The 13,133-nt window shown below is 34.0% G+C and overlaps 1 protein-coding gene across 3 annotated transcripts in view; it reads left to right on the top strand.

The window, feature by feature from the left end:
* The window catches only part of GPBP1 (GC-rich promoter binding protein 1), a 104,883-nt gene that overhangs the window by 78,472 nt on the left and 13,278 nt on the right, over nt 1-13,133 (top strand). Inside the window, exons 1-4 of one of the 3 annotated variants that reach the window (XM_020997547.2) lie at nt 7-134; nt 4,209-4,275; nt 7,930-8,114; nt 9,524-9,664. In XM_020997547.2, the coding sequence (XP_020853206.1) occupies nt 7,965-8,114; nt 9,524-9,664 (291 nt within the window). In that variant the 5' untranslated portion in view covers nt 7-134; nt 4,209-4,275; nt 7,930-7,964. Of the gene's footprint in view, nt 1-6; nt 135-4,208; nt 4,276-7,929; nt 8,115-9,523; nt 9,665-13,133 lie in introns of those variants that run through there. The other 2 variants (XM_020997528.2, XM_020997538.2) reach the window with 2 other exon arrangements.

Below are 13,133 nucleotides of genomic sequence, written 5' to 3'. Positions count from 1 at the left end.
AGTTTCTTGTAATTATAATACAAAACGAGGTTTCATTGTTTCTTCAAGTGCCATTTTATCCATTATGCAAGCTACTTCATGAGATTTCACCAGTACAGCTCATCTTATACAGGGATCACCCTTTCCATACATAGGTAAGAGGTATTAGTCATTTGACCAATTATTTTTTTATTTTATTTTAAAAATCCTTTCGTTTAGTGGGTGTTTTTTTTTAAACTATGTACATGTCAACTTTTGACTTGGTCTAACAAATTTTATTAAATTCACTTCACCATAATGCTTTGCAACTACTAGGGAGTTTGCTAGTATTGTTTAATAAAATCACATTGTATACCATCTGCATCATTTATGCCAAGACAGCAAAAAGATATGGTGGAAAGGGTGGGGGAAAGAGGGAAATAAATGTTTGTTTATACTTTTAAAAAAAACTTAACCTTTTTATTAATTCACCTTGTTTCATGATTTGTTTTCATCATGGGACTTGGCAAGTGGACACGCTTTTGAAGTATTTGAGGAACCATTTTCAGATTGATTTTAAACTTTTGTTGATTCAGAAGTTTTTTCTAACTGCAGCAAACTGTCTTCCCTATTTATTTGAAAAGAACAATATGCAGCTTTGTTTTAGGAATACTCACTTTTACTAACTTTAAACACATTGTTGTCCACGCAAATAAGAGAATGGTTTCTAGCATCCCTAATAGATACCAAGACTAGGTAAAGAGGAGACAGGAACTCTTTATTTTATTTTTGACCATTCATCAGATAGCTGATGGAGTACAGACTTTTTTTAAAAGGAAAAGTGATAGAAAAAAATTTTTTTTTATCACCTACAACAGGGCTAACCTGTTAGTCAAGAATGATATTTACATTTTAAAATACAATAAAACTTTATTAAAAAGTGTAAATATTGTTCTTAGTTCACTGACCTTACAAAAGCAGCAGCCTGGACTTCTAATCTTAGAAGGACTACTCCTAGCAAAGTTGTAACAGGGTTCTCTAAGCATCTTACCATACTGGGACCCAGGTCAGGTCAGGTCAGGTCTAGTCTATTCTGCTATCATGGGATTTCCTGCAATTTCTGAGTTCTTACTTGAGGTAGTGCTTCCCAGTTGTTTCAAAACCACTGTGGAACAATTGAATTGGCTCTAAGGTGGTAGGAAAACTCTGAGCTTCATAATACCTGCTAATACTAGTTGATTTCCCTATATTTGAGTCTCTTCTGGCAACTCAGCTCAGTCTTAGACTCATCCACCTATACACATATTTCTAATTGCCCTTTCATTTCACCCCGTGATATAGCAGGAGGATTTGGACTTCTGCTTCCTTTTGTCCTGTTTTGTTTTGCTGTGCTGCAGCAGCAGTTTCTAAGGCTGCACGTTATCATAATTTTCATTAATCTGAAATAGAATTTCACATAGTTGGGGATAAATTAAATAGGATGTTCATCCCATATTTATGCCCTCATATATTCTAACAAAATATAACTGTGTACAAATAGGAGTTAAGTCATTACAATAATTATTAACTGTCTTTATATGCGTAATGCAACATTGGTAGTATAAAGCAATGCATGGCCCACTTATTAGTTTCTCCAAACATGAAATGGGATGAATTAAAACTGCATTTGTAGGAGAAAATTATTTCTATTTTTATAATCTTATTGGTTCAAAATATTATACATTTTTGCCACTTGCAAGTTTTTTTAAAAAAAATTATGGAGTATATTTAACTTTTAATAGTTTTTGTAGGAACTGTTTCTCATTTAATATAGAAGTTGACTTGTAAATTTATTTAAATATTACTGAAAATAATTGTTAACCTAGCTTTTACGTGCTTTTGGTAGCAGTTCTAACAAGTTTTTCAGTTATTTTTGTTTAGTCTTACCTGAATAACATCAATTCTCAATTATTTTTAGATTATTCATAAGAAAAACAGTTAATTCCAAATTAGGTTTTCTTTGCTAGTTTACATGCTTTGTTCCAGGTTAGTCTTACTGAAAGTTGATAGGGGAATCCAAAAATGTGTGGCAACATAAAAATCTGGCACAAAAAGAAAATCATATTCAAAAGCTAAAAGTCTTGATCTGTGTGTCCATCTTGAAGTCCCCCTTAGTATTTAATCAAGTTAGTATTTTACATTGATGAATTTGTAGATTTAACTTTTTGCCAAAGGTGCTACAAAAAGTTAATATAATCTATTATATGAAGATACTAGACATCAAATTATTTTGGTTCTTTTAGGGTTGGCATAATAACTGGTCTGTAGAACATAACTACATTGGCCATTGTTGTGTGAGATCAGTAAGCCTAAACTCCATCCTTTTCAAAAGAAGGTGGGCCTAGTTTGTTTTGCAGTAATTCAGGTTTTGCTGAGGATAGTTTAAATGTTCTCTTATTAACGCACAGAATATGAGTGCTTGTCTGAGACCTTATTGTGAGATTCTAAGTTCCATCAAGATTTATACAGGACTAAAATCCCATTATATTAAAATATGGGGAAAATAGCATGTGCAGCCCATCTCATATAACCAGTGCTTTATTGGTGAGTTTATAATAATTTCTATGTAATGAAAAACCCAGTACAAGAAATGTGTTTTTTTCCCCCTTTTATCCACATAATAGTCATTCTCTGTGATGGAAAATCTTTGATTTTGTGCTGTTTTCATTGTAGGTTTGGAGAGCTGGCCTGTAGCTGATGTTGTTTTTTGTCCTGTCATCAAGTAGCAGTTGTGTTTCAACTCCCATCCTTGCCACCTCAAGCATCTTAATCCCTTAATTAAAAGCAACAAAGCACGTTAAAATATATAGGAGCTAGGGGGAAGAAGTTCATAGAACAGTGCATTCAGACCTGGAAAGGACCTCAAAGGTTGTGTAAGATGATAGAACTACAGTTAGAAGAAACCTTTGAGACCATCTATTCTAATCCTCTCATTATACAAATGAAGGGAAACTTAAATCCCAAGAGAAATTAAGTGACTTATGCAATGTTTCATAAGAAGTAAATGTCAGAGCTTGAATTTGAACACAAGTCCTTTGGCTCCAAAGCCAGCATTCTTGACACTGCAGTGCGCATAATACTTCTGGCATCTTTTACTGCATTTAGACTTTTCACTTTCTAATTAGTTATAAAAAGGTCAGCTTCTATACATGCAGCTTTGCAGACAATGAGTATAATTTGCAGCAGTATACTTATTGAAACAAAATCTGTTGTGATCCATTCAATTTTTAAATAAAGAAATGTTTACCTTTATTTACTAATGATTTTTTATACCAGTGGGAACAACAACTTGAATAATCCAGAATTGCTAATGATGAAAAAAATTATTTGTAGGCTTTCTTCATTCACTCATTTAATATTTGTTAAATCCCTGTGGAAAAGGCATTTTGAGAGAGTCGGGACATATTAACACGGTCGTTGGTCCCAGCTTAAAATCAGAAAGTGGAGATGTATATGCATATATGCATAAATGGCATAAAGAAGCAAATGATAACTAATGATACTTAAGCTGTAAGTGGTATGTCAAACATATTTTAAACTAGTTGAGTTTATTTATATTTGAATATTCTGATAACTTAGTGTTAACTTAATGAGGCCACATCTGAAGACCTGAATCGAGTTACAAGCTAGTCTAGTTTTTGAATTTTAGTTCTTCCCCTTAGTCCATTCCATGCTAAGGATGGGTAGATATTTAAGGTTGATGTAAATAGTAGTCTTCGCTCTAAACTTGCTGCCTTTCTTATTCGTGTTTTTTCTTTGGTTGGGGAAATAAATGTCAAAGGCTTTCTATCTTCTGATCCCATTGAAAGGGCATAGTGATAATGTTAACAACAAAATAGATGATACTTTAAGGTTTCTGTTGATACTAATATCATCAGATGAAAGATCAGTGTTGGAAGGGACATCAGAGGACATCTAGTTTTAATCCCTTGTTTTATAATAAGGTGAAGAAACTGAAATCTAGGAAAATCAAGTTGTTTGCCTAAGGCCACACAGGTTGTAAACATCAGAGTATGATTTAATTCTAAAGCCAGTGGCCTTTCTGCTGTACTACAGTCTACTGTGTATAATTGGCTTTTGGCAATTTGGAGTTGATTGTATCATAGCCTATCAGTAATTTAACAATTTTTAGTAACTTTCAACTGGATTTTTGCTTATTTATGTCTTGAGGTTGGAACACTATTTGTTAAATCCACAAACTTTTCTTTCAGCCGTCTTTAAATCCTGAATATGAGAGAGAGCCAAATCAGAATAAATCTTTAGCTGCAGGTGTATGGGGTAAGTCTTTTTAGTTCATATGTGGAATATAAAATAGTATTTGTAAATGTGACTTTAATAAAATGCAGCAAATGGGAGATGTATTTACAAGGTAGATATGAAGGGAAGAACACTAGCAATAACTGGAATCGGGAAAGGTTTTATGTAGAAGTTGGTAATTCAAAGAAATTAGAGATTCTGAGGCTAAAATGGTGAGGGCGTGGACTTGTAAAAGCATGGCATCAAGAAACCACCAGTAAAAAGGCAAGGAGATGGAGTTGGAGTACCATGAAGAGAAGGCTGATTTGGATGAAAGTCCAGACCTAAGAGTACATAGAAAGCAAAGAATTGTATAATGAATCTGAGACTATGTAATACAAGTTATGACAAGTCAGGAATAACTGAGAGCTTGTAAACCTAGAAAGCTGATTGTGCCTTCAGCAGAAATAGAGAAGTTTAGAGGAGAAGGCACAGTCTTTATTTGTGAGAAGGCATTATATCTACTCACTTTTCCCCTTGCCTCAACTCTTAAATGTTTACAAATACTGGTCAGTTAAATGATTGTAGCTATTGGCCAGCCTTGTATTCAAGAAATGGAAACAAAAACTTCTCTGTGGAGAAGCTGGGTGTGCTTTGTATATGATTTCTATAAAATTTATATTTCCACTCACTTTAATTAAGCAGTATAAGGCCAGGTAGAATTGAAGATTAAAGTTCTGGATTTACTAAAAAGCCAAAAAGAATTTGGAGAAAATGTCAAAAGATCATAAGTACCAGAATATTTAGTGTGGAGATTGAACCTGAAAATGTTGGAGGGACAGTTTATTGGAGAAGAGTGAAGAAAAGTGAGAAGGCACTCAATTATCCATATGTGTTTAATCTGTGTTAGATTAATTTTGACAAAATTTTAATTGTCAATTTATTACCTGCCAACTTTGGTGCTGTTTCCCTCTGGTATCAGTTGATACTACTTAAGAAATAATGATTAATTTTAATATTTATTATTGAGGTGGCTAGATAGCACAGTGGATAGTTACCTCCCATGGCTGTTATGGGGAAAAAAATGAGATAGTATTTGTAAAGCACTTTGCAAAACCTTAAAGTGCTATATAAGTACTAGCTATCATATTAGACATGAAGAAAACATAATTAGGAAGATGAAACAAAATATGGTTAAGAAACCAAGCAAAGAGAATATAGTAAATTTTCAGTTATTTGCACTAATAGAGAAACTAGGGATAGATAATATAAAAATTAGTCATAGGCTATAGGGAGAGTGAGTTCTTGAATGCTTCAAATATAGGTGTTTCTTGATTTTCAAAGAATTCATTTCGAGCAAAGTAACAGAACTATGTTTCAGAGATTTAAAACTGAGAGGCTCTTTCGTTTCCCATTTACCAACTTCTTCCCCCTCCTCCATTCTGGGAATCAGTTGTACCTGAAAATTGATGCAAATTTTTCACTCTAGTATACCCTAGAATAGATTTGAAATTACTTACTGGTGTGTAAAGTAAATGGAGTTTGGAAGTTAAGAAAACAATCATTAGTGGATTAGATTCTTCATGTTAATTAATTCCTGAATTGTTAACCAAGTTAATAGGTTAGATTTCAATTTTAATAGCTACATTTATTTATGAACTGTCTTATCTTTCCTACTAAAATGATAAGCCTTTTCAGGACACTGACCACCTTTTTGTTCGTCTTTGTATTCCCAGCACAGTATCTTGCACATAATAGGGGATCGATAAAGGTTTGTTGACCAAGTAAATGAATAAATATGTGAGAGAGATTTGTTGAAGATAATATAGCCTGCCCTAAAGGTTGATTTCCTATGAGTAATAGAGAATTGGTTGTAAGTGGTTTTTAGACTTTCCATTTTTTAAACCAGGGTTGGGGCACCTGTGTCCTCAAGGCTACATGTGGCCATCTAGGTCCTCAAGTGCAGCCCTTTGACTGAATCCAAACTTCACAGAACCAATCCCCTTAACAAAAGGATTTGTTCTCTAAAACTTGGACTCAGTCAAACTTCTGTGAAGTTTGGATTCAATCAAAGGGCTGCACTTGAGGACCTAGATGGCCACATGTGGCCTTGAGGCTGCAGATTCCTTACCCCTAGTTTAAGCTATATCCCCTTCTGTCTGTTGCTGCAGGTAATTTGGTAGCTTACTGTATTAGTATCAATAGCAGCAAAGTAGTATGAGCAGTAGAGAGAGTGAGGAAATTCCAGAGATGATATGGAAACAGAAGGAACAGGACTTAGGAAATTATTTGGTGTGTGTTATAAGGAGAAGTAGTAGTTGAAGGTGATTGAGGTTTTGAGCTTTGGTGACTCAGGGTGCCATTAACAGAAATAAGAAAGTTGGAAGGCTGGGAAGGTCAGATGAGGTGAGGGGGGAGGGAATGGTTCATGTTGGAATTCATGCTTTCTTCTTATCCATATAGAAATATCCAGCAAGTAGTTGGAGGTGAGAGATTGGAATAAAGGGCACAGATTAGAGCAGAATACATACATTTGGGAATTATCTGTATAGTGCTTTTATTGTGATTGCTGCAAGTGGTAGTGGTTTTTATCAAGAAATATTTGTTGGTAGTATATGCTTGTTGCCCTTTATCTTAAGCATTGTTTCCTAATGCTTTTTAACCTTGCTTATCTGTTTTCCCTTGTGTTAACCGTTACCTCAGTATAAAATAGCAGAATTTAAAATCTAGATCCTCCTAATACTTCCATTCTCACTCAATACTCTTGAGACTACTCTGAGAATTTGATTTGCAGTATTTCTTTAGATAGAGATTCTTCCCTCCATAATGAACTATAGTAATTATGTCTCAGTGTGAGGTGATTGTGACAATTATATCATGGTTCTTCTGAACTTTAGGAACAGTTTTTTCTCCCTGATTTGAAGCTACTGGTAATCTTAGCAGCCTTTAAGAAAGCTTTCTTCAGAGCTTGAAGCAACAGTTATTGGTAACCATAATCGTCTTTTTTTTCTTAAAATTAGAACAGATATGATGTTTGCTGGTGATAACTTCATGACAGGAATTAGCAAAAAAAAGGTGCAAAGGAGGAATTGATGGGGGAAAATGTTTAATTTCTTCTCAAAATAGGTTAAGGGAGAAGAAAGTGAGTAATATAATGCAAGAGTTAATTGTAGTTTAAAAACGAAAACATTTTTCAAGATAATGACTAAAACATAAAGAATGAAATTAGCATTTACACTTGATTAATTTTTTTAATTAAAATTTTTCATTTAACAAGCATTTTTTTTCCTACTTAACAACAGCACAAAATCCCTGTAACAAATATTCATAGTCATCCAAAACAAATTCCTATATTATCTCATTCTTTATATTTAGTCTATCCCTTCTATGTCAGTTGTCTGGAATCAGGTTGATCAGAGTTTTTAACAAATACTTTAAAATTGCTTTTTTACAATGTTGGGTTTGTTTCTTAAACATACAAAGCACTGTATAGTTAAAAGAAGGGTACAGAATTAGTTGACATTAATTTTTAGGCATCCATTGAGTATATGGTTTAATTTAGTCCAAAAAACAAAGTTTGTGAGACTTTAAATAGTTATGATCATAAAGATAATATAGTATGATTGGGCTGAATTGTTCTGTTATTATTTTAAGATCTAGGGAAAGATAACTATAATTCATTATTTGTTTATGCAGAATATCCTCTGAATCCTAAATCTAGAGCTCCAAGAATGCTGGTCATTAAAAAAGGTAGTACAAAAGATTTACAGATATCTGGATTCCCTGCAGTAGGAAATCTTCATTCTCAGCCAGTTAAAAATGGAACTGGTCCAAGTGTTTATAAAGGATTAGTCCCTAAACCTGCTGCTCCACCTACAAAGGTAAGGATTTTGTTTGTTGTTGTTTTTGTTTTTTAAAGTGTTTTTTTTTCCCAAAAGGTATTTGAAATTGATATATAGAAGTAACTAAAAATATGTGTGTTCTGAAAATTTTCACCAGCTTCTACCAATTTGCTCATTTCTCAATGGCTGGATCTGGCCCATTGTGCCTTCTTAACTTCTTTTACATTTTAAAACGACTTCTCAACTCTTTGTTCCACTAACAGTACAAAATAGATACCCAAAGTGAGACATTTGGAATAGGGACAGGACATGTGATTTTTTTAGTAATAGGAAACTCTCAGATGAGGACACTCCCTCTATCAATGCAGATTGGCACCTTTTTTTGCAATTTGTAGTCTTTAGGGAGTTGACTAGATCACTGAGAGGTTAAGTGACTCCCTCAGGTCATTTAGTCTGTGTCAGAAGCAGAATTTCTACTGCAGTCTTCCTGGCCTTAAGACTGATTTCTTTGTACAAATTGAGTCAGTAACTTTACTGAATTTTGAAATACATACTTGCAACTTTATAATGTATATTGCATTTGAGTAGTCATTAAAACCTGTTACGTGAAGTACTGTGAGAAATAACACCTTTACATAAAACTGTTATCTATAGTAGTGGGCTAATGACACATTCAGTAATAGATAGAATTCAAAATAAGAAGCTGAAAAGTCCTTTGAGAGGTAGGAAGTGTCAATTATGGGAATCTTAGTAGATGGCTTAGTAGAAGTGGTAGGGAGGGAAGACAGTGTGTATTTTGTCTTATTAGCACATCTGACATAAAAACACTTAGAAGGTTTACAAAATGCTATCCTCAGAATAATCCTAAGGCAGGTAGTACAAATTGAATTCAGCATAAATTTACTGGGTACTTCCTGTGAACAAGCAACATTGTCACTACTTTACAGGTGACAAAACTGAAACAGCTGTTGTGAAGAATGCTGTATACTCCAGGTCCAGAGACTTGGATTTCTTCTAAGTTAACACTTAAAAAAGCTTAGTGACTTTCCCACATAATAGTTGTAATCTAGAGCATTCTTTACTCCATTGTGCTGGTGTCCTGGTGAACAAGAAAATGCAGTTTTATAAAAAGCTATTATTTCTGGAAATTCTTCATTATGTTGCTTGAAAGTGGGGGGAAAATATATTGACTAAATAAATTTCTACTTCCAGGGTTTTTCTTAAGCCTTTCACCTGGATAGCATATGTTTTCCCCTCTTTAAAGCAGTAGAATGAGACCTGTGTAGCAGTAATTAGAAAGTTTTGTAAAAATGCTTTGTGTGTATGTGATATTGTTTTCCTATAATTTTTGTCAAAACATTGCAGCATATTTAATTCTTTTGCTGTCATCTTTTTTTGTTAGATAGTAACTATACACACACACATATTTTTTTTTAAATTTTTTTTAGCCTATACAATGGAAAAGCCAAACTAAAGAAAATAAAGTTGGAACTCCTTATCCTCATGAGTCTACATACGGCATTGGCAACTTTAATGCCTTCAAATCAACTGCCAAGAATTTTAGTGTATCAACAAGTTCAGTTAAAGAGGTATAGTAATAATTTTATATCATTTATCAGATATTTAAATCCTAGTAATCCAGTAAACATGGGGCAAAAATAAAATTAAGTAAATGATGTATATAAAAGTATGTTATATGGATATGTAGTATATTAAGGTACTTTGAACCCTCTCTGAAAAGTAAAGTGAACACTGGAAAATTTTACTTTCTGTTTAGAAAGAGTAATAATTTGAGAGTATAGGTCTATTTTTCCTGCTTGTCTTATTTAATTTTTTATTTAATTTAAATTTTTAATTATTTAAAATTTGTTTTGTTTAATTTGAGGCGGCTAGGTGGCACAGTATATATAGAGCACCTGGCCTGGAGTCAGACCCTGTGAATGGATCATCATGGGTCAGAGAACTGTAGTCTTCAGGCCCTGTTTGGTATGTGGGGGTGGTGGCCTTGCCCCCTCTTCTCCCCTTACTGGCCCTTTGGAATTTCCGTTGTCAGGAACATTCTGAGTTTTTGGACCCTAGGACCGAAGTTCTTCAACCTTCAAGTAACCCTCAAGTGTTCCTGGTCAGAGCACTGACAAGCTTCTAGCCTGTTTACCTGTGCTTATGCCTGGCAGTATTCCTCTCCAAATGCTTGCTATCTCCTGGAATCTTTGGCCTCTGCTCCCACCTCTTCACCTGCTCTTCCTTTTCTTCTTTTTAATATTTTTTTTCAAATTATATGTAAAAACAACTTTTAACTTTCTTTGCAATTTTGAGTTCCACATTCTTTTTCCCATCCTTCCTCCCTTCCCCTTTCTTTGAGAAGGCAAGCAGTTCGATAAAGATTAAAAATATTCAGTCATGCAAAATATACTTCCATATTAGTCATGTTGTGAGAGAAAATACAAAAAAAAAATCAAGAAAAATAAAGTTTAAAAAATAGTATACTTTGGTCTTCATTTAGATTCCATTCCATCAGTTCTTACTCTGGAGATGAAGAGTGTCTTTCATCTGGTTCTTCAGAATTGTCTTGGATCTTTGTGTTACCGGGAATAACTAAGTCATTCACTGTTGGTCATTGTATAGTATTGCTATTACTATGTACATTATTCTTCTGGTTCTATTCACTTCATTTTGCATCAGTTCACGTAAATCTTTCCAGGTTTTTCTGAAAGAATCCTGGTTGTTATTTCTTGTAGCACAACAGTCATATACCACAATCCATTCCCCAGTTGATGGGCATCCTCTCAATTTCTGATTCTTGGCCACCGCCAAAAGAGCTTCTGACAAATACTTTTGTACTTAGAGGTTCTTTTTCTTTTTCTTTGATCTCTTCGAGATACAGACCTAGTAATGGCATTGCTGGTCAAATGGTATGCACAGTTTGGTTGCCCTTCGGGCATAGTTCCAGATTGCTCTTTGCAATGGTTGGATCAGTTCACAACTCCACCAGCAGTGCATTAATATCCCAATTTTCCCACATCCCCTCCAACATTCGCCATTTTCCTTTTCTGTCATATTAGCCAATCTAATAACTGTGAGGTGATACCTCAGAGTTGTCTTAATTTGCATTCCTGTAATCATTAGTGATTTAGGGCATTTTTTCATGTGATTATAGATAGCTTTGATTTCTTCATCAGAAAACTGCCTATTCATATCCTTTGACTATTGATTGGGGATGACTCATATTCTTATAAATTTGACTCAGTTCTCTATATATTTGAGAGATGAGGCCTTTCTCAGAGAAAGTTGCTGTAAAAAAATTTCCCAGCTTTCTGCTTCATTCTAATCTTAGCTGCATTTGTTTTGTTTGTGCAAAAACTTTTTCATTCAGTGTAATAAAAAATTATCCATTTTACATGCTGTAATGCTCTCTGTCTTTTGTTTTGTAAATTCTTGTTCATAGATCTGACAGGTAAACTATCCCATGTTCCCCTAAATTTCTTATACTGTCGCCCTTTATGTCTAAATTATGTACCTGTTTTGACTTTATCTTGTTATACGGTGAGAGGCCTTGGTATAAGCCTAGTTTCTGCCAACCTGCTTTCCAGTTTTACTGGCAGTTTTTGTGAAATAGTGAGTTCTTGTACCAAAAATCTTCATATTTTCATTTAACAAACCTAAGCTTGGTATGGCAGTTTCCTACTGTATATTGTGTCCCTAATCTGTTCCACTGATCTACCACTCTATTTCTTAGTACCATATAGTTTTAACAATTATCACTTTATAATATAGTTTGAGATTTAGTGCTGATATGCCACTCTCCTTCACATTTTTTTTTCATTAATTCTGTTGATATTCTTGACATTTTGTTCTTCAAGATGAATTTTGTTGTTACCTTTTCTGAGTTCTGTAAAATAATTTTTGGTTGTTTGATATGGCACTGAGTTAATACATTAATTTAGGTAGAATTGTCATTTTTATTATATTAGCTTGGCCTAATAAGCAATTAATATTTTCCAATTGTTTAGATCTGACTTTATTTGTATAAAAAGTGTTTTATAATTGTGTTCATAAGAGTTCCTGGGTTTGTCTTGGCAAGTAGACTCCCAGGTATTTTATATTATCTGCATTTTTTTAAATGGAATTTCTCTTTTTATCCTTGCTTCTGGACTGTGTTTCTAACAGATAGAAATGCTGATGATTTGAGAGTATAGTTTTTAAGGGGGAAAAAGTTTCATTATACTGTTTGTGGAAATCCATCTTGTACAGTTTGTCTGAAAATGTTATCACCTTTTACTCTATTCTCTTAGGTAACAAATTTTAACAATTTTTATTTTATTATGTTGAAATGCTACCATTTATTTGTACAGTTATCCGTTTCACGTAGTGCTACAACAGGGTATAGTAAAAAGGAAAGAAAATTAAATTAACCTGTTCCAAGAGATAGTATTTCAAGCAGAGTAACAACAGCAAGTAGGGTCAGTTTGCTTGGAACATAGAGAATGTGAAGGGAGTGAGCAATATTTAATCAACCTGGAAATATAGATAGGGAAGTACTTTAAATGTCAAAAGGAGGAGTTTGTATTTTGTTCTGGACTGTAGGAACTGTGGAGGCAAGAGGGAGTCACTAAAACTTCTTGAACAATTTTAGGAATATATGTTTGGCAACTTTGGAGGATGTTTTGGAGAGGGAAGAAACTGGAGTCTGGGACACCGATTAGGAGGGTATTATAATAACCTAGGCAGGAGTTAATGAAAGCTTAAATTAGGTGGTTATGGTTAGGTGTAAGTGAGTGCAAGAAATATTCTGGAGGCTTAGGAACCAACATTAATTATGAGGGGAGGGTCAGTGATTGAAAGGGGAGATTTAAGAATGACTCTTGGATTGCAAACCTGAGTGACTTGAAAGAGTAGTGGTGTGTTCATCAGAAATAGGGAAGCTAGGGAAAGGAGTATGTTTCAGGGGAAAGACAATGAATTTTAGTTGCCTCTAGTTAATGAAATGCATAAATATTGCCACAATGAGTTTATATAAAGTGGTAAAAAATATTAGTTTTAAGCCAGAACCACTAGTTG

This window comes from Phascolarctos cinereus, unplaced genomic scaffold (genome assembly GCF_003287225.1).
Source record: "Phascolarctos cinereus isolate Bilbo 61053 unplaced genomic scaffold, phaCin_HiC Scaffold_4;HRSCAF=312, whole genome shotgun sequence".
In the NCBI taxonomy this organism is placed as follows: domain Eukaryota; kingdom Metazoa; phylum Chordata; class Mammalia; order Diprotodontia; family Phascolarctidae; genus Phascolarctos; species Phascolarctos cinereus.
Note: the sequence above shows the minus strand (reverse complement) of the source record. Positions and strands in the feature narration are given on the sequence as shown.